This window comes from Pongo pygmaeus, chromosome 6 (assembly GCF_028885625.2).
Source record: "Pongo pygmaeus isolate AG05252 chromosome 6, NHGRI_mPonPyg2-v2.0_pri, whole genome shotgun sequence".
NCBI lineage: Eukaryota > Metazoa > Chordata > Mammalia > Primates > Hominidae > Pongo > Pongo pygmaeus.
Genome location: NC_072379.2, coordinates 120,966,983 through 120,992,837, shown reverse-complemented (window position 1 = coordinate 120,992,837; position 25,855 = coordinate 120,966,983). Strand labels below are relative to the sequence as shown.

At 36.7% G+C, this 25,855-nt stretch overlaps 1 protein-coding gene and 1 non-coding gene across 3 annotated transcripts in view; one reads left to right on the top strand and one right to left on the bottom strand.

Annotated features, from left to right (window-relative positions):
* Positions 1-24,215, top strand: part of AASS (aminoadipate-semialdehyde synthase) — a 70,003-nt gene extending 45,788 nt beyond the window's left edge. For both annotated transcript variants that reach the window (XM_054495340.2, XM_054495342.2), the window contains 9 exons: positions 4,843-4,953; positions 5,050-5,158; positions 6,163-6,303; positions 11,840-12,007; positions 16,419-16,514; positions 18,304-18,419; positions 19,066-19,154; positions 19,996-20,172; positions 21,396-24,215. In XM_054495340.2, the coding sequence (XP_054351315.1) occupies positions 4,843-4,953; positions 5,050-5,158; positions 6,163-6,303; positions 11,840-12,007; positions 16,419-16,514; positions 18,304-18,419; positions 19,066-19,154; positions 19,996-20,172; positions 21,396-21,514 (1,126 nt within the window). In that variant the 3' untranslated portion in view covers positions 21,515-24,215. The remainder of the gene's footprint in view (positions 1-4,842; positions 4,954-5,049; positions 5,159-6,162; positions 6,304-11,839; positions 12,008-16,418; positions 16,515-18,303; positions 18,420-19,065; positions 19,155-19,995; positions 20,173-21,395) is intronic.
* LOC129041806 (U7 small nuclear RNA) lies at positions 16,233-16,294 on the bottom strand. Its single transcript, XR_008503948.1, has one exon. It is a non-coding gene; the product is annotated as a U7 small nuclear RNA (small nuclear RNA).
* Positions 24,216-25,855: the final 1,640 nt, after the last annotated feature.

The window sequence follows — 25,855 nt, the reverse complement described above, 5'->3', positions numbered from 1 at the left end:
TTTCATTATGTGAATATACCATTATTATTTATTTGACTACTATAGATATTTAGGTTGTTTCTGGATTTTGGCTATTATAAGTCACACTGCTATACACATTTCAGTATTTGTCTTTTAGTGACCATTTCACCAAAACAGTAATTATACATTTCTGTTGGGTATATACTTAGAAGTGGGACTGCAGGTCATAAGGTATTAATGTTTTATATACTTTAGTGTCTATTTTATCCTTTGGAGTTATAAAGCTTAAATGAAATAAGTAGATTATTTAGCCTTATGACCATTTTAAGTCTCATCATAGCAACAGATCTTGAAATAGAGTATTACTAAATAACAAAAATGCAGATATAACATCTAGACACAGAGTTACATGAGATTTAGTTTATAACTAAATTTGGTTTTGATATTTGAGTACATATGTACACAAAGAAAGGAACAACAGACATCAGGACCTGCTTGAGGGTAAAGGGTGGGAGGAGGGTGAGGATCGAAAACTAGCTATTGGGTACTATGCTTATTACCTAGATAATGAAATAATCTGTACACCATACCCCCATGACATACAATTTACCTGTATAAGAAACCTGCACATGTACCCCTGAACCTAAAATAAAAGTAATAAATAAATAAATTAATTAATAAATTAATTAATTAATTTGGTTTTGAAATGTCAAAGTGATGAGAATAGTCATTCATTCTTAGAATTTTCCCAAGATGAGAGGAAGAAAGTTATCTGTTCCCTCATAGTGATTACCTAGTCACTTTCACAGATCAGATTCAAATTGTATCTTTGGAGGAAGTTGTGTGATGTTCTGCTTTAAAAAAAAAAAAAAAACGGCTTGGAAAACATATAATGAAAGGTAGTTCTGTAGGCTGGCATTTTTACATTTCTCTTGATATCTTTAAATATAGGCTAACTTCAGCACTTAAAATGTTACTCAATTTACACAAATGTTATGAGCACTAATTTTTATTTAGAAAAAATTGACTAATGACCAACTGAACCTCTCTGATATTACCATGAAAAGAAATCCTGATTCAAAATAGAATGATCTAGCCTTCTGAGGAGAACAATAATTTATTTTGCCACACAGAGGTACCTAAATGTATCATTTTTAATTAAAAGTAAAATAACACGATAAAATCCATTTGAAACAGAATCTGAAATAAAATGTGACAAGATAATGGACAAAGACATCAATCTCTTAATATGTCCAAATTTTAAAATTTAGCAAACAAGTGGCCTTCAATAAGATTTAGCATTAGCAAAATCTGTTTTATATTTAATGTTTTCTTATTTGGTGTATTTTCTATGCTGAATAATGGTAATGACATTAAACAGTGTTATCCTATAGCATTCCTTAAAATTTTTTTTCTTTTTTTTTGAGACAGTCTCATTTTGTCACCCAGGCTGGAATGCAGTGGCACAATCTTGGCTCACTGCAACCTTCGCCTCCCAGACTCAAGTGATCCTCCCACTTCAACCACCCAAGTAGCTGGGACTACAGGCACATGCCACTAGGCCTAGCTAAAGTTTGTATTTTTAGTAGAAATGGGATATCACCATGTTGCTCAGGCTGGTCTTGAACTCCTCAAGCAATCTACTTGCCTCAGCCCCTCAAAGTGCTAGGATTACAGGCATAAGCCACCATGCCTGGCTAATTGTTTTGTTTTTTAAGTTGGGGAAAGAATGTTTTGATATAACCACAGTGATAGGGACTACAAAAAAATGAATAAAGAATATGTTTCGCAAAAAATGTTTAGCAATATGTACAATTCTCATAGCTACAATTTTTCAAATTTAGTTTTTAATTTAGTACAAAGTAGTAATTGATTTCAATGTTTCTTTGAAAATTCCACATGTATTTTGTGTGTATTTTTCACAAGTGACATTTTCGACCTTTTGGAGTAATTGGGTTGGAGTCAACTTAAATAATTTAAGAGTATGTCCCACTGAGTGCGTACTATATCATATTCGAGATGAATTATGAACTCTAATCCCTTCATCTAAAAAAGTACCACCAGGCAAAGTCCTATCATTCTACTTCTCAGCCTATTACAAGGCCAAAGTTTTAAAATATTATTAGATCTTAGTAAAATTTTGGTTGGGCAAGTTTAATATGGAGAATGTGATTTAAAAATTTCTGTTTAACCTTTAAGATGATGACATTGCACATTTTCTATTAATATTTGGTTCTAATAGTTTTGCAAGTATTTTGCTCAGTGGCTTCCAAAAGTCTACCAAATTTGTTAGCAGTAATTATTTTTGGTTTAAAGAACAAAAACACAGAGACCAGGAGCTTTTGATACTGATAAAAGACATACACAATTTTATTCTGCATTATAATAAATTTAAATAGCAATATTCTATTGACCTGGGGAGGAATAAATGCCAGAAAAGTGGTTTTATTGTTTATTTTTTATGAAGTAGAGAAAATCTGAACTATGCAGAATGAATTTGATAAGTACAATGATATAGTGTGATATTGTTTACGCTGGTTTTTATTTTTTTTTTGTTGGTACTGTAGACAGCTTTACCAAACAGGCATTAAAAAACAACTTAAATATTGTCGTGTAATTAACAGGGTATTTTATTATTCCTAGAATAGAATATGGATGTACTCATTTTTATAACACTCATATTTATGAAAATTTAATTTCTTTTGGTTATGCAGTCCCAGAGCCAAATTACACCACAGCCAAATTTGTTGAAAACCGAATCAAAGTTGAGCTTTGAGTACAGCATCATCCATTGTTCACCATGTGGATTTTTAGCCATTTTGATAGCCTTTACACTGATCAACACCGTTAAAGCCTATCTCCTCCTTGGACCCTTCCTGGAGTCTACTCAATAATGTAATACATTAGCTGTAGAAATATAGGGATGAATGGAACAAATTCCATTAAATGTTATAAAGATATAACTGGATGCCTGCAGAGGAAGGATATCTGGCTTTGGGGAAATCTGGGAAAGCTTTGTGGAGGAAAATAACTCTTTGGAAATTTCTTAAAGGGGCAGGTATAATTTGGATTGGGGTTTTCTGTCGTGGGTTTTCCACTAAAATAGGGCTGCTGTTCTTTTTACCTTCACATTTTCCAAATGACTATCAGGAAGTGTCAAACTAGGTCAAGATGGCCCATGTATTACATTATTGAGTAGACTCCAGGAAGGGCCCAAGGAGGAGATAGGCTTTAATGGTGTTGATCGGTGTAAAGGCTATCAAAATAGCTAAAAATCCACATGGTGAACAACAGATGATGCTGTACTCAAAGCTCAACTTTGATTGGGTTTTCAACAATTTTGGCTTTGGGATTATAATTTGGTGCTGGGACTGCATAATCACAAGAAATCAAATTTTCATAAATATGAGTGTTATACTCATAAATGAGTATATCCATAGTCTATTGTAGGAATAATAAAACACCCTGTCAATTACATGACAATATTTAAGTTGTTTTTTATTGACTATTTGGTAAAGCTGTCTACAGTACCAACAAAAAAATAAAAACCAACATAAACAATATCATACTACATCATTGTACTTGTCAAATTAATTCTGCATACTTCAGATTTTCTTTAGTTCATAAAAAAACAAAATAAACAATAAAACCACTTCTCAGTCCTTTATTCCTCATCAGGTCAATAGAATAGAGTATTGCTATTTAGATGTGATAACAGGGTGAATTTATTCTCTGGCCCACAGGGAGTCATTGATCATGTCCAAGGGAATATTTATTTATTTTACTTTCAACTTTTATTTTGCAATCAGGGGTTACATGTGCAGGTTTATTACATAGGTATATTGTGTGATTCTGAGGTCTGGAGTATCAATGAATCTGCCACCAAGTAGCAAGCGTAGTACCCAGTAGGTTGTTTTTCAGCCCCTGCTCCACTTCTTATCTCTTCCCTCTTGTAGTCCTCAGTGTCTCTTGTTTCCATCTTTAATTCCATGTGTACCCAGTGTTCAGCTCCCACTTACTTGTAAGTGAGAGCCTGCGGTATTTGGTTTTCTGTTTCTGTGTTAGGTCGCATAGGATAATAGTTTCCAGTTGCGTCCATGTTGCTGCAAAGAACAGTATTTCATTCTTTTTTATGGCTGTGTAGTATTCAATGTTGTATATGTACTACATTTTTTAATCCAATTCACTGTTTTTCTTTTTTTATTTTTGTTTCATTTTGTTTTGTTTTATTGAGACAGGGTCTCACTCTATTGCCCAGGCTGTTGTGCAGTGCTGTGATCTTGACTCACTGCAGCCTTGACCTCCTGAGTTCAAGTGATCCTCCCACTTCAGTCTCTGGAGTAGCTGGGACTACAGGCATGCGTCAACATGCTGGGATAATTTTTGTATTTGTTGTAGAGATGATGTTTCACCATGTTGTCCAAGCTGGTCTCGACTCCTGGGTGCAAGCGACCCACCTGTCTTTGGCCTCCCAAAGTGCTGGGATTACAGGCATGAGCCACAGCACCTGGCCACAATCCATTATTGATGGGCATGTCAATTGATTCCATGTCTTTGTTATTGCGAATAGTGCTGTGATGGATATGTGAGTGCCTGTGTCTTTTTGGTAGAACAATCTATTTTCCTTTGGATAGATACCCAGTAATGCGATTGCTAGGTCGAATGATAGTTCAACCTTTAGCTCTTTGAGAAGTCTCTGAACTGTCCTCTGTAGCAGCTGAACTAATTTACATTCCCACCAATAGTGTATAAGTGTTCCCTTTTCTGAGAGAATAATTTAATCAGAACAGTACCTTAAGATGCAGCTTTAATACAGTTCGAGTACCTTAGAAAGTAGGGTTGAAAAAGGGAGTTTCTGATTAGTTTCTTCCTGTTTTCAAGCTTGTTGCCTTATGTATTGCACCCTCTTGTGGCCAAGGCCTGCATCACAAACAAAGTTAACATGGTCACTGCAAGCTACATCACACCAGCACTAAAAGAACTGGAAAAGAGGTAAGTTTTAATCATTTTAAACAAACTGAGTGGATCCATGGCATTGTTTTTATTTTACATCCAAGTTTTCCTTTTTCCTCTTTCCACCTGCTGCAGTGTGGAAGATGCTGGCATCACAATCATTGGTGAATTGGGATTGGACCCTGGTCTGGATCACATGTTAGCAATGGAAACAATAGATAAAGCCAAGGAAGTGGGAGCCACGGTGAGCCCAATTTATACCCAAAGGGAACATTAAAATGTCTAACTTGTTGTGTACAGAATCAAAGTATGAGTTATAATATAGCAACACCTTTAATCAAAGTTAATGATTTTTTTTTTTTTTTTTGAGACTGAATTTTGCTCTTGTTGCCCAGGCTGGAGTGCAATGGCACGATCTCAGCTCACTGCAACCTCCATCTCCCAGGTTTAAGCAATACTCCTGCTTCAGCCTCCCAAGTAGCTGGGATTACAGGCACGCACCACCATGCCCGGCTAATTTTGTATTTTTAGTAGAGATGGGGTTTCTCCATGTTGGTCAGGCCAGTCTCGAACTCCTGACCTCAGGTGATCCGCCCCCCTCGGCCTCCTAGAAATTTTAAATAATATCTTATAACTGCAAAAATATCCATACAGGAAAACAATGTCCAAGTCTTAGGTAGCAACCAATTTTTGGAGAAATAGATGCTACTATAAAATTTTGGCTTAATACAAATTTTAGACTACCTTGAAGATTCTGTAATAAGGTTTGACTTTTAAAAGTGAGAAGAATATTTGGGTATCAGCAATCTGTTGATATGAAATATCTTTTATGAAACAGTACCTTTGACAAGATACTATTGGGTGTAAATGTGATGATTCAGATTGTTTTAGGTTTTTTGAATGTGTGTGTATATATATGTATTAAAATTATATATATGTAAATATATAATTTGAATACAAAAGTTAGTAGGAACTGACTAAGCAGAATTGAGCTAAGAGTTGGATTTTTAACTGAACAAAATGTTAGTCACTATTTTTACAGTTTTTTAAAAAATATATATATATAAAATTAACTGTTATTTAATCAAATGGTACATGCTTTGAAGATGTATTTTCGAATGCCTTAGTAACTTTAAGAATGAAAAACTGTAGCAAGTTTACTCCATTCATATCATTGTCTTCAATTAATTAGTTAGACATTCTCTAAGCTGTGAATTCTTCCTTATTTATTGATTCTTTAATTTATAGATTGAATCATATATTTCCTACTGTGGTGGGCTTCCAGCCCCTGAACATTCAAACAATCCATTGAGATATAAATTTAGCTGGAGTCCGGTGGGAGTTTTGATGAACGTAATGCAGTCTGCTACCTATCTGCTCGATGGAAAGGTGAGGAATCTCATCCAAGCATAGTGATATCAACCTGCAATAATGGCTTGAGACAGTCTAAATACTCCCTGATCCCAAACCCTTTAATAATGGTGATGCTGCCTGTCTCCATTATCTCCTCCTGTGGTATTTCCCAGTATATATTTTCTGTTCTATTTAGCATGGTCTCCTTGCTGTTCCCAGAAAAGCCTGTGCCTATTCTCTTCCCTAGACCTTCTTGCAAGTTGTTTCTGCCATTCAAAAATTCACTTCTCTATATATGTAAACACTGGTTATCTCTTGATTTATTTCAGCATGACAAACATTTTCTGAGTGCCTACTATGTGCTGGACTTTGGGCAAGTTACCCAGGACTGTCACAGAGAATGAAATTCATGACCTCAGAAAGCTCACAGCTGGATTGGGGATGGGGCTCTTGGAATGGAGGGTTTGGTGTGCTGGGGAAAGAAACTACAATTTCTTCCCCAGCTGCCATGTAACAGAACATAAGAACTCTCCAAGTTTAATATTATTTTCATTATTTTACAATAAGAAAGCTATGGCTCAGAGAGCATGTCCAAGGTCATTTGGCTGAGATTCAAACCCAGGTCTAACTAACTCTTAAGGCTTTTTTTCTCCTTTTGCCGGATTGCCTAATGGCTGGAAAGACAGACCTGGGAATAAGTAATTATAATTTAATAGGGAAATTTCCAAAGTATGTTAAAGTGGCTCAGAGGTACAGACGGGAGAACAGTTTAATTGGCCTTGGTGAAGGGGTTGGGGGAAGGAGGATGGGGAAAAGGAAAACTAGTGGAGAAGAGGATGTGCTTGGCCTTGAAGGATATGAAGGTGCCAGCTAGGCAGGGATGTTAGCACTCATGGTATGACAGTTTTATAAGGGGAAGAATCAGGTTTAGGGAGTTAAGATAACAGCTACACTTAAAGAGATGGCAAGTGACAGAGCCAGTATCCAAATCACGTCTATCTGACTTCATAGTTTAAGCTCATAGTTTGGAGAAAAATGAAACGAGACTCAGAGTGCCTCTTTGAATTGTGTGTTGTAGGCACCTCACTCACCTTGCCCTAATCCTGGCCCTGCAGGGAGTGATGAGTAATATGATCAGATAGATGTGTCTTAAAAAGATTATTCTAGCATCAATATTTTACATTGTCAATGTATTTGTGAATCAAAATGTATTTCAGGAGTAGAGAGAAAGAATTTCTTAAGCAACAAGGTGAATGCTGTTATTAGCCATGGTGTTTTGTGCCTGTGATATAGAGCATAACTCATACTTGGCTTGGAATTACAAGGGGAGTTTAAAAAGTACCAGCGCCTCATCCCCAAAGATTCTGATTTGCCTGGGTTTGGGGATTTTTAAAATCTTCCTAGTGATTCTAATATGCAGCTGAATTTGAGAACAACTCATTTAATGATCAGAGAATCACAGCTGCACTTAAAATAGTACTAAACAAGCAGGACACTTTAGCTTGATGCCAGAATGATGTGTGACATGTTTCAGGATAATAAACAGGATCAATGAGTTCTGGTCTAATTCCTGGCATCCCTCATAACCTAGCCAAAGACCAGGCAGTTGAAAAGATCCATTGGATGTCAGTTTCCTGATGTGTAACGTGAGCACTGATGTTCCATCCAATTCTTTAATTCTATGAATCATGAAGGTTTGGACCAGAATTTTAGTCTGATGTTTTACCAAGCACACATCCTTTTACATGCTACAGCCTATCTCCTATTGCATTCCAACAGCTCCTTTTACCTTCTGCAATCTTAAGAGACTGGCCTATGTTTGGTAAATTAACATGTGAAGGCAGGACAAATTCTTGCCTCAGTTGAGTAAAACACTTATTTTTAGGAGGCCTTATAAATGCTAAAGATGTTAACAATGAAAGGGTCAGCAGAGTGCAACCATGTAAAAGAAAGAGCAAGGAACTTGGTATCTGTGGGCCTGGCTTTGTGCTCTAGCTCTGCCATTACTGGTTGTGAGCTTTGGGTTCCTCCTCTGAAGATAAAGACAATCATGCCAGCCTTCCAGGGTTCTTAGTCAGTGAGGTCACATAGATTGCAATCTGCCTAACAGCAGATTGTCAGGCATCTAATCAATCTAGCAAATATTAGCTACATAAGGAAATTAGTGGTTGTGAGAGCTTAAGAAAAACAAGAGGTTATTTTCAGGTTGCAGAAGTTGTATTTGTTGAATTTGAAGTTCTCCTCTTTCATCCTAAACGTCTTTTGTAAAAATGAGTGCTTTTTGCATCTCTCTGACACTGTGGAGGATACCAAGAGAAAACATGACACTTTTCTTTTCTTTGCTGAAATGATACTTTTTTCAAGGTCCCACTTGCATTTCCTCTTGTGGATGAAGCTTTTTGTGACCACTCCAGCATCTGTTCACTATTATTTTGTATGAACTGAATCAAAGAATCAGGCACTTTGTTTGTCTGTGTCTAAGAATTTTCTAGGTGCTGCATTATTCAGTCAGTAATTCAAATGTATTAGTCTGTTTCCCAAGCCAGATTGTTGAACAACTTAAAACCTCTCTTGTATTCTTGCCCTTCACTCCCTCTGCCATCACCACCCTCCACCATGGAGCGGGTCTTAAATAATTCACAGAATCATAACGGGAAACCAAGTCACCTCTCTGACTTCTACTTAAATTTGAAGACTTAAACTTCTCCAGAAATTGGGCAGTGGCCTATGAATTTGAACATATCTCATTGTCTTACATCTTTGCAGTAATTTCTAGCCACTTGTACTATTTCTAACTTCTAATTTGATTCCTAACAATTCTGATTTTCTTCCACATATTCGGAGACAGTGATTTCATCTTCTCTTAGTTTCATTCCCCTCACAGTGGTGGTGTACTTTTTTACATTGGTGGCATTTGGGAGTGACATGGCGGAGCTTTGCCATCATCTTCTGCAGTGTTTCCCAGTCTAACCTGGCAAAACATGTAGTCTAAGTGAGAAGTGTGCTTGCTCTGCAAACATCGCTTTAAGATAAGTTTTCTAGCCCTCTATCCATTGCCTGCCACCACCTTGACTGCAGCACCCAACCCCTTGGAAATCAAGAGCTACCACTATCTTCCTTTGCCTGTACCAATTCTTTATGCAACTTTCAGTGCATCCCAGGTGGCATAATCTAGAATGCTGTACTTTGTCAATATCCCTTTCAAAATACTGATCCAGAAATAAGCATGATTAAGGGGACAGTGTAGTAGAAGGAACACAGACATTGCAGTCAAATAGAACTGGGTTCAGATTTGCCTTTGGGTGACTCAGCCTCACTTTTCACCTCTGAAAAATGAGTTATTTCTTGGATTAAAGATAATGCACAGTACAAGGCACTGGGCACGTAGTAGGCCCTGAAAAAATGATTGTATATTTCCTTATTAGTTTAGTGATCAAGCTTACTGTGATTATTTGAATATATATGATACATTTATTCAAATATAACAGTGATTCTGTCTAGTTGGGAGATGTGTATTTGTGTTTGTCTGTGTGTGTATGTGAAAGAGTTGGACCTAGAGAAGCTTGCAACAGCAGTGAATAATGAGCCTGAGCATTGTCAGAGCAGAAAGAAATGCATATTCTCTGCAAAACAGACAAATATGTTTCTGTTGTCATTCAAATTATTAATAAAATAATAAACAAGAAATAACTTATTGTTGAACTACATTATATACCACTAGAAATACAACTATGAATGAATATCAAATGACAATGATTACCCAGTAATTTTTGGGTCAGGTTGCTTAGCCAACTGCCATTCTCACTAAATGAATCATTGCCATTCAGCTGACATTTCTTCATCTTCTTTGTAAGGATTTCATGATAGACTTATGAACTTGCTGTTTTATTTATGATTGGTAAGCTAGAATATTGTGGTCATTATTGAATTTTTCTTTCAGAAATTTTCCTGAACTTCAAACAAGCAAATGAAACTTAAGAATTGTCATAGATTATAGAAATGAGATGGGTGTGAAGACCCTAAAGGTCAACATTTGCTTTTTTTTTGTTTTTTAAGAGATGGTGTCTTGCTGTGTTGCTCAGGCTATTCTGAAACTCCTGAGCTCAGGCCATCCTCCTGCCTCAGCCTCCTGAGCCAAGTAGCTGGGATTACAGGTGGGCACCATCATGCCCAACATTTGCTTCCTTAGATTTTTTCAAAAATTTAGAATTCTATTAAATAAACTGGTTTTAAAGAAGTAGTTCAGAAATCATCCCCCCTTTGGAAATGTTTACTCTGCAATCTAGTAGGGTTCACAAGAAAATTAAATGAAAGGCATTCCTCACATCCTTCATTCAAATTTTCACTTTTGAAATTTTAAATGGTGCTTGGCACTCTCCAAAGTGAGCCTCTGAACTGAAAAGACTCCAGTGGTCCTGACATTGCAGTCAGCATAGCCCTTTTCTTTCTGGGGCTTCATCCACATATAAATGAGTTTCCATTTTCTCTCTCATACAAAGGCACGTTCAGAACCCATCTACTAATAAGACATGAGAATCATTAAGTTTAGCCAAAGGCCTCTTCAGGCAAATCCTGTGAATCCACCTTAAAGTACATTGGCAGCTCCCTGGTACAGTGTTATTTTGTGCAGCTTTAGAGAAATTGGTCAGAAATTGTTTCCAGTGGTACAATAAGGATAAAATTCAGTTCCACCAGCAGCACCAAACAGAATTCTCAGACCTAATTTTATCACTCCAGAATGCTTTCCATTATCTCAATGATAATAATAAGCCAATAAACTAGAAGAAAATTTAGTCCTTTAATTAAAATTAGAGACAAAGAAATCCTTCATTGCATTTTGAGTATGTGTGATGGGGGTAGGGGTATGGGAAAGAGAAGTACTGAGATATCAAAAGATTTTTATTTCATCACTCATGTTATTCCCTTCACAATTTGTGTGATCTTCAACGCATAGATAGTAACTGCTCAATACATTTAGCTGTATGAATGAAATGTATGTGACTGATGCCTAATGTGGCATTTAGAAGGCTCATGAAAGTAAAAGAAAAGAATGAGAATATTGATTGTTGTTTGAGCATAGAAGCCATTTAAATAATTATCTGTTGCTTTTAGCTTATTTAAGTTTATTTTTTAAACATTTTTATATAAAATAATTTTGTGTTTATTTTTTAAACATTTTTTATTTTTAAATAAACATTTAGAAAATAAATTTTTTAAAAATTAAAACGATTATTTAAAATTTTTTTTTCTAAATGTTTATATTTTTAAAAAAGGCAAACTCTAGTGGGAAATAATTTAGTGCCCTTTTATCCAGGGGAAGGAAAAAAATTGAAAATAAGACCTTATGTTTAGAAAAACTAAATGTTTTAAAGTCAAATTTTAAAGCTTGAGAGAAGAATTGCTTTGTGAATTATGATATTAGTAGAACAGCTTAAGTATGGGATGATGATTATGGTGGTTTCATTATTTTTTTTTTCAAATTTCTGTTGCTTTCTTTGTTTGTATAATGCAGATAAGCCCTAAAAGAAAGGAATAGCTGTAACCCCATGTGTGCCTTCTTAATGTTCCTCAGGTTGTGAATGTTGCAGGAGGCATCTCCTTTCTTGATGCCGTTACGTGCATGGATTTTTTCCCAGGATTAAATTTGGAAGGCTATCCTAACAGAGACAGTACAAAATATGCTGAGATTTATGGCATTTCTTCTGCTCACACTTTGTTGCGGGGGACACTGAGATATAAGGTAAGCAGCTGGACTTTAGATTCAACATGTTGCCAGTTTTGATGTTAAGTGATGTGTACACTTAATTTTTCTTAGTAGTCAAAATAATTAAGATGATAAACCAAGTTGGAGTCTATTTTTTCAGGAATCTTATAATTGATTGAATATTTTAGGAGACTCACCTCAAAATAAAAAGATAATTAATTGACTCATTAGGAGTTGGGGACAGGCAGGGCTTCAGGCTTAGTGAGAGTTGGAGGTCAAGTGACTTCCCCGGGACCTGATTTCTCGTAACATCTCAGCTCTTCTTTCCAGTATTCACAGGAGTTTCAAATGCTGTGCGATGGCAGAGTGGTGGCAGCACCCCAGCCTCTCAGGGTCAAATTCAGTGGGAATAAAAAATGATACCATTCTAATAGCCAAAAATACGATTTTTGTCTCATTAGCTCCCTAAGGTCAGTGGGATAAAATGTGCCCGTCTACTTTGGCCTATGTTATATGTCCTAGAACTGGAGATGGAGTCAATGTCATTAAAAAAACATGGACTGGGGTGGGAGGAAACAGACGGGATGAAAGGGGCTTCCCCAGAGCAAATCCAAAATGTTTTTAAACCACAAAATGGGGAGTACATTCTAGGAGCATAAATGCAAATGTCCACTACACATTTATTGATCACAAAAAAAGCAGTTACAAGTGTGACCAAATCAAGACAACTGGTGTAATAGTTTTCTAGCATAATATCACAAATTGGGTAGCTTGAAACAATAGGGGTTTATTCTCTCACCATTCAGGAGGCCAGAAGTCTGAAATCAAGATGTGTGTGAGTAGGGTTGGTGCCTTTTGGAGGCTTGACTTTGAGATACATCCATCCAATTTGTGCCTCAGTTTCATATCACCTTCTTCTGTGTGTCTCACTGTGTTGCCTCCTCTTATTAGGGCACTAGTCATTAGACTTAGGGTTCACCCTAAATCCAGGTTGATTTCATATTGAGGTCCTTAATTAATTCCATCTGCAAACATTCAAGTGAGGCCAAATTCTGAGGCTGTGGATGCCCATGAATTTGGTGACGGGGCACTAAACTCAACCTAATGTAACCAGCATACCTAAAATACATGCATCTCTCAGGATCAGAGACCTGACTGCAAATCTGTCTGTCTTGTGAGATTTCCTGACTAAGGCCAGAGAGGGGATTTGTCTCATGTGTGTTATCTAGTATTCTCTAATTATCTTTTTATCTGGAAGAGGTAAGGCACATGGACCTGTCAGTGATGACCCTTCAATCTTGTGCCTGCTTTTCTGTTGCTCTCTTATCTTTTTTTGCTGGCTGTTCCTTTTGCCTGGAACTTTTCCTCCAGGTATTTGTATCATCCTCCTTCGAGCCTTGTTCTTTTCTTCTCTGCAACCCTGCCCCTGGTAACCATGATTTTATTCTCTATCTCTGCATGTTTTACTTTCTTAAAAAAAAATTCTGCATGTAAGTGAGATCATGCAATATTTTACTTTTTGTGTCTCACTTATTCCACTTAACATAATGTCTTCCAGGTTCACCTGCCTATCTATTCTTAAAAAGAAAACAACCACTATATTTCTTACTCTTGAGAGCTTCTGTTACATTTATGGGCACTTAGCATTTACTTTTCAGCATTTTAAGTTATAATTTTATGTATATTTTTCTTATCTCCCAAAAGAGATTGTAAGCTCCTAGAGAGCAGGTGCTTGTACTCCATGAATATGATTTTTTCATTGCCCAGGAATCAAATGAGACATCAGTGATAATGTCCTACTGAGATCTAGGAGCTGTGGCTCTTCTACCAGCCTTTAGGCACAGTAGAAATTCTAGTCTGAACTCATGCATACTATCCCCAGGTCTGGCAGATTTCTTGATCTATTTTCTTCAATTTGTTCAAAGAATATGAGTAGTAACTTTTTTTTTGGCCAGCAGTTAGGATATATAACTTTCAGTATAGTCTTTTGACAAACATATAGATCCAGGAATGAAGGATTTTAATAGATTTAAACATTGAATAAAGGTCTCAACAAGGTGTGCGAGTGGGAGCCATCCCCACAGATTCCCTGAGGATGGAAGATGTCACAATTTTCATAATCACGAGGGCCACCATCATGGGCAATGCCAGCAACCCACTGGTAACCCTAACATTCTTTCCAGTATTGGAGATGAGATACCATCATTCACATATGACAGAGAGGCCTTGACTACTCTCTTTCTCTGCCTGCCTGTCACCTGCTTGTCCTTCTAGACGCAGCTTAATAGCACCTTCATGTGGTATCATCCCTAACTCCTTCGCCTTGAACCACCCACACCCATCTATGTGAGTTCCCCTTCTTTTGTGCTTCCACAGCTATATTTTCCTCCAATCTAGCATCTATTGATATAATACTCTACTACAATTTAGTCATCAGTGCTGATACATTTTTGTTCACCATGGACTAGGCATTATTTGCTTGACTTATCTAACCCTTCTGTTGACTGCAGTTTCTGCATGGATGAGACTGCAATTTTTTCATCTCTGTGGCCTCAGTCCCTAGCACAAGTCTGACATGGCAGCAGTTTGCTAAATGCTTATTGATGAATGAATACATAAAATAAATTCATTTCTAGGGGTCAGCATAAAAATATATTTCTGAGATTAATAAATAGCTCAGAAATCAGTATTTTAGATGTTGGATAAAGGGATCTCTAGCACCTATCAGGTCCCAGAAGCGAGCTAAACAAGCTAGTGATATTACTTTTCTGTTTCTCCTCTTTGAAGTATATTTGCATTTGAATTAGAGCAAGTGAGAATTCTTTTTTTAGTAACCTTTGAACAGTTTGAACAATATAACCTTTAGAAATGGGAAAATTGCTAGTTGGCCAGACATTCAGTAGTGAAATATCTGATGGTTACAGAAACTATTTTATATTTTAAAACCTCTGTTGCTCCCTAGAATTATTTCCCTCTCTCTCTTTTCTTCTCTCTCTCTCTGCTTGAGCAGTAATTGCAGATAAGATAAATTTCTTATCTTAGCCCTCTCACCCTGCTTCCCATTTGCACACTGGGGAATAAACCATTATGGTCTTTCTTCACTTCATCTATTACTCAGAATCTATTTATCCAGCCATTTGTTCTCTTTTAGGGATTGGAATGCTGAATAATGGATTGGAATGTTGAATAATGTTGAATACCTTCCTATGGTATCCTCCCTAACTCCTTCCCCTTGAACCACCCAGCCCCATCTATGTGAGTTCCCCTTCTTTTGTGCTCCCACAGCTATGTTTTCCTCTAACCTAGCACCTATTAATATAATACTCTACTATAGTTTAGTCATCAGTGGTGATGGATTTTTGCTCACCATGGACTAGGCATTATTTGCTTGACTTATCTGCCCCGAAGTAGGCATTGGGATGAAGAATATGCACACAAATATAATGTAATATAACATAATATAATATAAAGATATAATTTCCCTGCTTTCAATACCTACAGTACAGCACCTGAATAGACAATTAATTACGAGCTGTATTAATTGCCATGATAAAGGTATATACAAAATGCTACAAGAAGGGAGTGCCCACTCACCTATGGGACTCACAAGAGGTGCTAAACTGGGTCTGAAGGGAGGAGAAAACATTTCATAAATGAAGAAGTGTGGCCAAAACATTCCAGTTACAGGAGCTGCATGTACAGAGGCCCTGGTTTCTGGAAGAACACAGCACATTCGGGGAAAAGTGAAAGTGGAGATCTGTGAGTTAGGGTAGATGAGCATATTGTGATGGGTTTTACATAATATACCAAGGACCTCAGGTTTGCTTTGTAGACAATGAAAGACATATGAGGAATTTTTATCAGAGTGGTGATATCACCATATCTTAGAAAAATCTCTCTGATTCCTACCTCTTTTTCTGCTCTCCATATATCTTGGGAGTAGTGGCTCTAATCAGTAGATTGGATTATCTGCTTTTGAGGAGGATATTCTTACAAGTTCCTCCTTCCATTATAAGAAAGAGCTCAACTGACTCTTCTATTAAATAATATTCTGCTGAGCTGACAGCATATAACACATAAGAAAATTTGCCCTTATGCTGCCAGAAAATTCCATTCACGTTACCCAGAAACAGAAGTAAAGACCTAAGTTTTGCAAGGTCTTTTATGTAAACCAGTAGTATTGTTATGACACTATTGATCTCAGTTTGAGCTTGAAATTGGTTGTATCTATATCCTCAATACTTTTTTGGTGGGTTGTGGGGAGGGGTTTCTAGTAAAGACAGGAAAACCTGCTAGGCAAATTCTAAAAGAGCTGTAGTACTCATATCATCAATATAAACAATTTTCTAAATTAGTTGCAAAGATAGATCCCTCTTTTCAAAAATATTTTATATTTTTTCATTGGAAGAGAAAAATTTTATATACTGCTTATTAATTCTTGTTTCAGGGATATATGAAAGCTTTGAATGGATTTGTAAAATTAGGTCTAATAAACAGAGAAGCACTTCCTGCCTTTAGACCTGAGGGCAACCCTCTCACCTGGGTGAGTGACTCCGGAATTACGTTCTATCTGCTCCTCTTCAGGAATACCTTCTGAAATGGTCGGGGGTGAACTCTGCTTTGGATCAGCAAAAGAACCCATTTTTTAGCTTATGAGCAGGAAGATAAATCCTAACTCCAAAGCCCCCTTTCCCTTCACTGTTGTGGAAGAATGGAGAGGGTGTGGGGCTGACACATATCAGGACTGTTTCCTGCAGCAACTTATACCATTTGACTGCTCCTTGAGCTGTCATAAGAGATGCATTTGCTCTCTGCATTAAGCTCTGAGCTCTTCCACTTGTCTAAGTGGTGACCCAGTGATGGGAGTCACTTGGGCTTCCTGAAAGTGAGAATCCAGGAGAGTTAATAGTGTATTACAGAACTGGATTCCCAACCTCCAAATCTTGTCAGTACTCTCATTTGGCTACTTATAACCATGAGTGATTTGATTTTCAGTTACCGAGCTTATGCGTCTATCTGTTGTTGTACCAAAATTTTAAGGCCTCAGAGTTGGAATGAACTTTGGAGGCTTGGAACTGAATGTGAAGTAGAGCTTCTACTGACTGCTCAGAATTAACTCATTACCAGCTGGTTGTTCAACTTAAACTAGTGTGCCCGTATTCCAATAGAAATGTCAGAAATGTATCACAAGGAGAAAAGGACCAATGTTGCTAATTCCATTAAATCCCAAAAAAAAGTTTTGGTATTCTTGCTAGCTAGTTTCTTTAAAAAAATTATTTTTAAATTTTTTATGCATACATAGTAGGTGCATATATTTATGGAGGACGTGATATATTTTGAAATAGGCATGCAATATGTAATAACCCCATCTGGGTAAATGGGGTATCTACCACCTCAAGCATTCATCCTATCTTTGTGTTAGCCAGTTGCTTTCACATTCATTTTTTTTGTGCACATTTGTGAACCTTTCCAATCTTAAGTTTTACCTTTCATAAATTTATTGTTGGGTAGGAGTGAATAAACATCTGCAGAGAGAACCTGGGGTTGAGGCAGCTGGCTTGGGAAGGTTGGTGCAGACATTCTTAGGGATGGTCTTTTTTGTAAAGGACCAGATTATAAAGGTTTTAGACTTTATGGGCCACACGGTCTCTGTCAATACCACTCAGTTCTCCGATAGGCGATACATAAACCAATGAGCATGACTGTGTTTCAATAAAATTTTTATTTAATAAAACAGACAGTGAGCCAAATTTGGTCTGTGAGCCAGTTTGTTGACTCCTGATCTAGAGCATAGCTTTTCCTTTGGGAGCCTAGAAAAAGTCTTGTTTTGAAAGTAGAAAAAACTATGGCTACTGTTTAAGTGTTCTTCCTTTGAGATTTTATTACCTGCAAGGACTTTCTCATCTCTTGGACCTACAAAAGAACCTGGGTTGCTACTGACAACCACTGCAGTAAGCCTTTTCCACTTTATCCTGGTCAAAATGGACTACTGGAGGTTAGGGGGAGAATGGGTAAAAACGTAGTGATAGAGACGATATACAAAGACAAGGAATGTGCTGGTAAGAACTGCACCATCTGTTTTATATTGAGTTGATCTTAGAACCCATTTTTATTGGTGAAATATCATTTTGGAATAGTAGCTATTTATTGACGTGTAGGTATGCAGATGTGTGTATGTATGTGTATGTGTTGCAATTTCCTATTTCCAATTATTTTTAATTTTGAAATTTGAGGTGTGTTTGAAGTTCAGTGTTTTAGTAGGATAATTTTTCAGTTAATTAAAAAAAAATTTGTTAGGGACTTAGAAATATTGTCTTTATTTTTCTAACCAGAAACAACTCCTCTGTGACCTAGTTGGGATTTCACCTTCCTCTGAGCACGATGTGTTGAAGGAAGCTGTTCTTAAGAAACTAGGAGGAGACAATGCCCAGTTGGAGGCTGCTGAATGGTAGGCACCCACCACTCAACTTAGAGCAAAATATACTGGCTCAATGATTGCTAATTTCTACTCAAAAAAAGTTAAATATTTTACATTTGTCTTTGATTAATTTGTTGCTCTAATGTGGGTAGAGAGATTACCATGTGCCATGTTCATGTAGGCATAAAGAGTAGATAAAGAGAGGAGCTCAATGGCAATTATAATTTGAGAAATGCTTATCTGGAAACACTTTACCACTCAGTTCCCAAGCATAGTGGGGTATTTTTGCTTTCCTGTAGGAGATTCTGAGTAGTCAGAGAATATTACATTAAAACATTCTTTCATATGACTGCTGTGGCATCCTGCTGGTATACTTAATGTTGGAGAACTAACCTATAAACTAGTCTCATAAAGAGTTTTGTAAGGACATGGGATTACCATCCATCATCTCTGCCCTGCTCCAGGGAGCAGTGCCTGGGTGAGTCTGGAGATGATTCTGAAGGTTAAAACATTGCTATTGTTATTGTTATTTTACACTTTAGGAGAATCCTACAACTTGAGTTACCATCTTGTAATTCTGCCCCTTCAAGATTAAATTCAAGGGGCTCCCTTTTGCTTCCCAAATGAGAACATGTATAGGACTTGAACTAATGCAGCCATCTCCTGTGCTTTTCAGGTTGGGCTTACTTGGGGATGAACAAGTCCCTCAGGCAGAATCCATTCTGGATGCCCTCTCCAAGCATTTGGTCATGAAGCTTTCCTATGGTAGGCCATGAAGTATTAGCTAAATATACCTGAAGAAGAATCATAAGATAGAGTCAGTGCAGATAATCGTATTGGAGGGTTGGCGCCAAGCAGCAGGAATGGGAAGATGTGATATGATGAAAAGGGCAATTGGACTATTTTTCCAGGGGGAGGAATGTGAGAATTATTAGGTAAAAATAAACTTAGTTATTATGGAAAAGGAAAAAATAGTTTTACTATTTATTTATTTATTTACTTATTTATTTTTTGAGATGGTGTCTCGCACTGTCACCAGGCTGGAGTGCAATGGCGTGATTTCGGCTCACTGCGCCTCTGCCTCCCAGGTTCAAGAGATTCTCCTGCCTCAGCCTCCTGAGTGGCTGGGACTACAGGCACCTGTCACCATGCCCAGCTGATTTTTGTATTTTTAGTAGAGACAAGGTTTCACCATGTTGGTCAGGATGGTCTTCATCTCCTGACCTCGTGATCTGCCCACCTCAGACTCCCAAAGTGCTGGGATTACAGGCATGAGCCACTGCGCCCGACATTACTTTTTTTTTTTTTTTTTTTTAATGCATTAGGCAGCATTTTTGGAGCAAACTAAAAGGCCTCTACAGCAGTGCCTTTGTGTCTGTAAACAGGATATAGTGACACGAACCCGGATAAAGGAATGAGATTAGAGTTCTAATTTCCTTGAGGTTTTCACTTTGACTTTGGGCTAAAAAGCTGTGTAAATAATTGTCTAGTGATCATATATGAAAGGAGGGAAAACTTTTAAGACCAGAAGGGCAGGAGGAGTAGATGACAGACAATATTTGAGTTGTAATGAGTGGCATTTTTACTTAGCTTTATTTGTTTTAAGGTCCTGAAGAAAAAGATATGATTGTGATGAGAGACAGCTTTGGAATCAGGCATCCTTCTGGACACTTAGAACATAAAACGATTGATCTTGTGGCATATGGGGACATCAATGGCTTTTCAGCCATGGCTAAAACCGTGGGGTTACCCACCGCCATGGCAGCCAAAATGTTGCTTGATGGTAAGTCTGTTCATTTGAGGCGTAAGCCTGTTTCCTTATCACCTCCAAGCCATTTGGTGCCTGGATGTCAAGTAATTGCTCTTGAGCATGACACAGGCATTTGCTAAAAGTGAACCATCTTAGAAGATCGAAGCGCAGACTGCCTGGGAGGTCCCCTTTTGGTGAGTAAAGCATGTGGGCTTTGGAGATAAACCTGATTTCTGCTCCAGCTCAATTACAAGGTGGCTGAGTGATGGGCTGCAAGTTACTCAGCACCTCTGAGCAAGAGTTTCCTCATATTTAAAGTGGGTATTGCCATCCCTGTTTCACAGAGTTGTTGTGACACTATCTGATACAATACATAAAGCTGCTACCACATAGAAGGGTCCCCAGGGAAAGGTAATTTCCTTCCTTTCTTTAGTTTTTGCCATGTTGGGAGTGATAACTCTAAAATAGGAAAAGATATTCACTCCAAATTCTCAAGGATATAGGTTAAGTTTTATTAGTCTTCATATCTCCACATATTATTAGTACTCAATAAATATTTTAGACTAAATGAATACAAATTTCAATCTTCCACTCTCCCTAGAAGATCACATAGACATTCAATAAGCATTGCCTCTGTTTGACCCTCAAGAAAGAATGAGGAGAGTAGAAAATATCAAAGCATATAAATGTGAAATAATGAAAAAAAATGTATAGTAGCATATCAGCTAATGTCAATTAAATGACCAACTTAGTTATTGAGGAATCAATGAAGAAGTAAGTGACAAAAGTTGGGGTCATTGTGGCCTCTAGTGAGAGTGCCCAGGTTCTATGTTTCAGTCATACTAACAGGTGCCTGTGCCCATATAATCAAACTTGTTACGACTCATTCTGTTGGTGTCTTGACTTTTAAAAAAAATGACATTAGCAAGTTAAGCCGACCAGTCAGATTTACTTTACTTCTTACTTTACTTTATTCTCTGATTGTCCTGGCAGTAATTAATGCAGTTAAGTGTACAAGTTCTGACAATATCCCTAGGTCTGGCTGTGCTTTCAATCTAAAATCAACTCCTTTTCCTTACAAAGTGTTGACTATGTAATAATTTACTAAGGGACATTTTTAAGCAGCTACTTAGAAAATGCCTAGGCCTCCAAGAATTCATTGACTCTGAGTTTGCTTCTTTGTGGAGACCCTTGATGGGGAAATTAACCTCTGACACAATCTTTAAAATGGTAATTACACGTTTATTTTCTTCCAGGTGAAATTGGAGCCAAAGGCCTAATGGGGCCCTTTTCAAAGGAGATCTATGGACCAATATTGGAGCGAATTAAAGCAGAAGGCATTATATATACTACACGGAGTACAATTAAACCATAATTGAGAATTATATTTTGTTTTTTTCTTCCCAGGCAATACACCTCTGAACATGTGTGTGATAAGTGGGTTTGCTAATGTGCTGTTTTAAAGTATAAAGCATAATATGTTTTGGTTAACACAATGTACTTTTTGAACTATAAATCTTCATTTTAATGTGGAAATGTTTGGAACAGGAGATGCCAGCCACTAACAGAGAACTTTAATAATTCTACCCTGTATTTTATAAATATGTATGTGAAAGTGATGATCGTGCTATTTGTTAATTTATTGTGCCACTTTTTTCTTAAATGAACGTATTGTCTTATAACCAGCAGATGAAGTTTTACTTTTTTAGTCAGAAAAAATTTCCTCATAAAGCTATATTTTTATATTTTTAAAATTGATACAGTTAGGTACCTTTAGATTACCTATCTGTAAGTTTTTGCCAAAATGCTGTTTTATGCTCTTTTTGTAAAGTTATGATTTATTTTGTAAATGTAATTCCTTATAGTTTTCTCTTGAGTGTTTGGAAATGAGAATAGATAAGATTAAATTACAATTTACAAGATCACTTCATTAGGCACAGGAAAAGTATTTAACAAAACTCAACACCCTTTTACAATAAAAAATAAAAAACCCTCAATAAACTAGGAATAGAAGGAAACTTCCTCAACCTGATAAAGGGCATCTATGAAGAACCCACGGTTAGCATCATACTTAATGGTGAAAGACTGGATTATTTCCCCCTGAGATCAGAAACAAGACAAGGATGTCTGCTTTGGCCATTTCTATTCAACTTGTACTGGACAGTCAAGAAAGGGCAATTAGGCAAGAAAATAAAATAAAAGTCATCTAGGTTGGAAAGGAAGAAGTATAACTAAATAGAGATGGGAGACAATATGGTGGTTTTATGCATAGTAATCCAAAGGAAAACTATAGAAAATCCAAAGACATGATCTACTAATAAATAAATTCAGCAAAGTTACAGGATACAGGATTAAATATGCAGAAATTGGTTATCTTTCAATATAGTATCAATGAATAAATCAAAAATGGTATTAAGAAAATAATTCAATTTTCAACAGTGGTCAAGCTTGGTGGCTGGTGCCTGTAATCCCAACACTTTGGGAGTCTGAGGCAGAAGGCTGCTAGAGGCCAGGAGACCAGCCTGGGAAACAGTGAGATCGCATCTCTACAAAAACAAACAAACAAACAAAAAACAACAAGCAAACAAAAAACAGCTGAATGTGATGACACACATCTGTGGTCTCAGCTACTCAGAGGCTGAGGTGTAAGGATGGCTTGAACCCCAAAGTTCGAAGCTGCAATGAGCTATAACTGGGTCACTGCAATCCAGCCTGGATGACAGAGTTAGACCCTGACTCAAAAAAAAAAAAAAAAAAAAAAAAAAAAACAATTGACAGCATCAGAAAGAGTAAAATACTAATATAATTGAGGGTCCAGAAATATTGATCACATTTATGGTCAACTGACTTTTGAAAATGGTGCTAAGACAATTCAATGGGGGAAAAATAGTCTTTTTCATTAAATGGTGCTTGGAAACATGGATATCCACATGCAAAATAATGAAATTGGACTCCTACCTCATATCGCATATAAAAATTAACTCAAAGTGGACCTAAGATCTAAATGTAAGAGCTGATATTATAAGTATCTTCGAAGAAAACATGGCATAAATCTTTCTGACTTTGAATTAGGCAATGATTTCTTAAATAAATGACACTAAAAACACAAGCAACAAAAGAAGAAAATAGGTAAATTAAAATTAAAACCATTTGTGTTTCCAAGGACAATATCAAGAAAGCAAAAATACAACCCACAGAATGAGATAATTTTTTTAAAATCATGTATTAGTTAAGGGAGGAATTTGTATTTAGAATATATAAAGAACTGTTACAACAATAATTAAAAGGCATATAATTCAATTTTTAAAAATCAACAAGAGATCTGAATTAACAGTTCTACAAAGAAGACACACAAAAGGCCAATAAGCACATGAAAAAGTTCTCAACATCATTAGCCATCAGGGAAATGCAAATGAGATCTACAATGAGATATCACTTTACACTCACTGGAATAGATATGTAATCAAAGTGATAATATCAAGTGTTGGTGAGGATGCAGAGAAATTGGAACCCTCATGCACTGTTGGTGGATACCCACGAGATATAGAAACAAATGTCTGCACAAAAACTTGTGCACAGATATTCTTTGCGGCATTATTTATAATAGCCCAAAATTGAAACAGCCCTAATTTCTATCAACTAACAAGTGAATAAACAAAATGTGGCATAACTATACAAGGAATATTATTCAGCAATAAAAAAAGAGATGAAGTACTGATATGCACCACAACATGGAAAAACCTTGAAAACATATCAAGTGAAGAATGCCAGACATGAAAGGCCACATATTATATGATTTCATTTATACGAAATGTCCAGAACAGGTGAGTATATATCGAGAGAAGGCAGATTAATGGTTGCTTAGGCTGAGGGGTTGGGGAGGACAAAGGGGTGACTGCTAATTAGTATGGGGTTTCTTTTTTGGGGTGATGTAAATGTTGTAAAGTTGATTGTGGTAATGGTGGCACAACTCTGAATATACTAAAAACCACTGAATTGTATACTTTGAATGTTTGAACTGTGTGGTACGTAGATTTTATCTCAAGTTGTTATAAAAAATTAAATTACAAATACAATTTGTTTATTTGCTTCTTGGGGAAAAATCTCTTGCCTTTAGAGATACAAAGTAAGCACCTGTTTAACCTTCACAAATTGTGCTCATATCCTGGCAAGTGAAACTAATTCTGCCCTTGAAAGAAGCAGGTACTACCTGTGAGGTATATGACAGTTGAGAAAACATCTCCTGCTATTTGAAAACAATCAAAATTGATTAAGGCCTGGTCCCACCTGTCACAGATAATATATGGAGATCAATAATCTATTAATAAGTACAAACATTTTGTTGTGGAATTTTTCTTACCATGACATTCATTTCGACCCAATTGATTAGGAAATACAACTCGTGTCATATTGATTTCACCATCTAAAACGGCGCCCAGATTAATTGGGAACTGAGAAACTAGCACTTTGTGTAAGAACTGGGATCCAGTTGAGCTCTCAGTGTAGTTAAATGGTTTGTGCTTTATGATGACAATGAGAATTAAAGGGGATTTGATTTGAAGAGCTGATTTAATGTTAGTGTTAAACGTGGTAATAGAAAAGGCAATGTCAGTAAGCTTGAATACAGCTATATGTAATTAAACACTACATTATCCCTCAATAACAAATTTTCCTGCAGTACCTTTAATAATAAAGGTGGTGGTGCACATGTTCTCACTCATAGGTAGGAATTGAACAATGAGAACACTTGGACACAGGAAGAGGAACATCACACACCAGGGCCTGTCGTGGGGTGGGGGAAGGGGGGAGGGATAGCATTAGGAGATACACCTAATGTAAATGACGAGTTAATGGGTGCAGCACACCAACATGGCACATGTACACATATGTAACAAACCTACACGTTGTGCACATGTACCCTAGAATTTAAAGTATAAAATAATAATAATAATAAATGTGGTGGTGATAGGATTTGGGAATGAATGAGCAGGTTATGGTTATAGGCGTATCAACATATAGCTTCACCAGGAGTCCACAATTATTTTTCTGTGAAAGTCAGATATAAACATTTTAGGCTTTGCTGACCAAAGATATCACAACTGTTTATTTCTGCCTATATATTATGAAAGCAGCCATAAACAGTACATAAATGAATGGGCATGGCTGTGTTGCAATAAAACCTTATTTGCAAGAACAAGTGATAGGCAGACATGACCCTCGAGCCAGTTTGTGGACCCTTGGTCTAACCATTCTGGTAGACTTAATGCTCACATCTTTCAGATCTTTCTGCCTCTTTTGTTCTTTTTCAGATAACACCAATATTTGTATTATCCATTTTTTGTTGTTCTAGGTCAGTGAGACACTAGATCATACTACACAATGTGAATGGCTCTACAACATACTAGCTTTTCTCTTCTTTATGAAACGAGGATAACAGTGACTCCCAGGATGATTATAAAAATTAATGAGATAATGAGAGAGAAATGCTTGCCACTTAGTAGATGTTAAAAAACATAAGTGGGTTGTTCTCTCTTTCACAATACAGTTTTTGCCTGAAGTTTATGTTTAGTTAGTACGATCTTAACTTTGATCTATTTTTTCAATTTCCTGGATACCTTTGGAAGACTCCTCAAAGATCCATGCTGCTTGAACAAGCCATAGATTTATCTGCTACATAAAGTGGTTAAAGAGATGAAAAAGACCACAACAATCATTT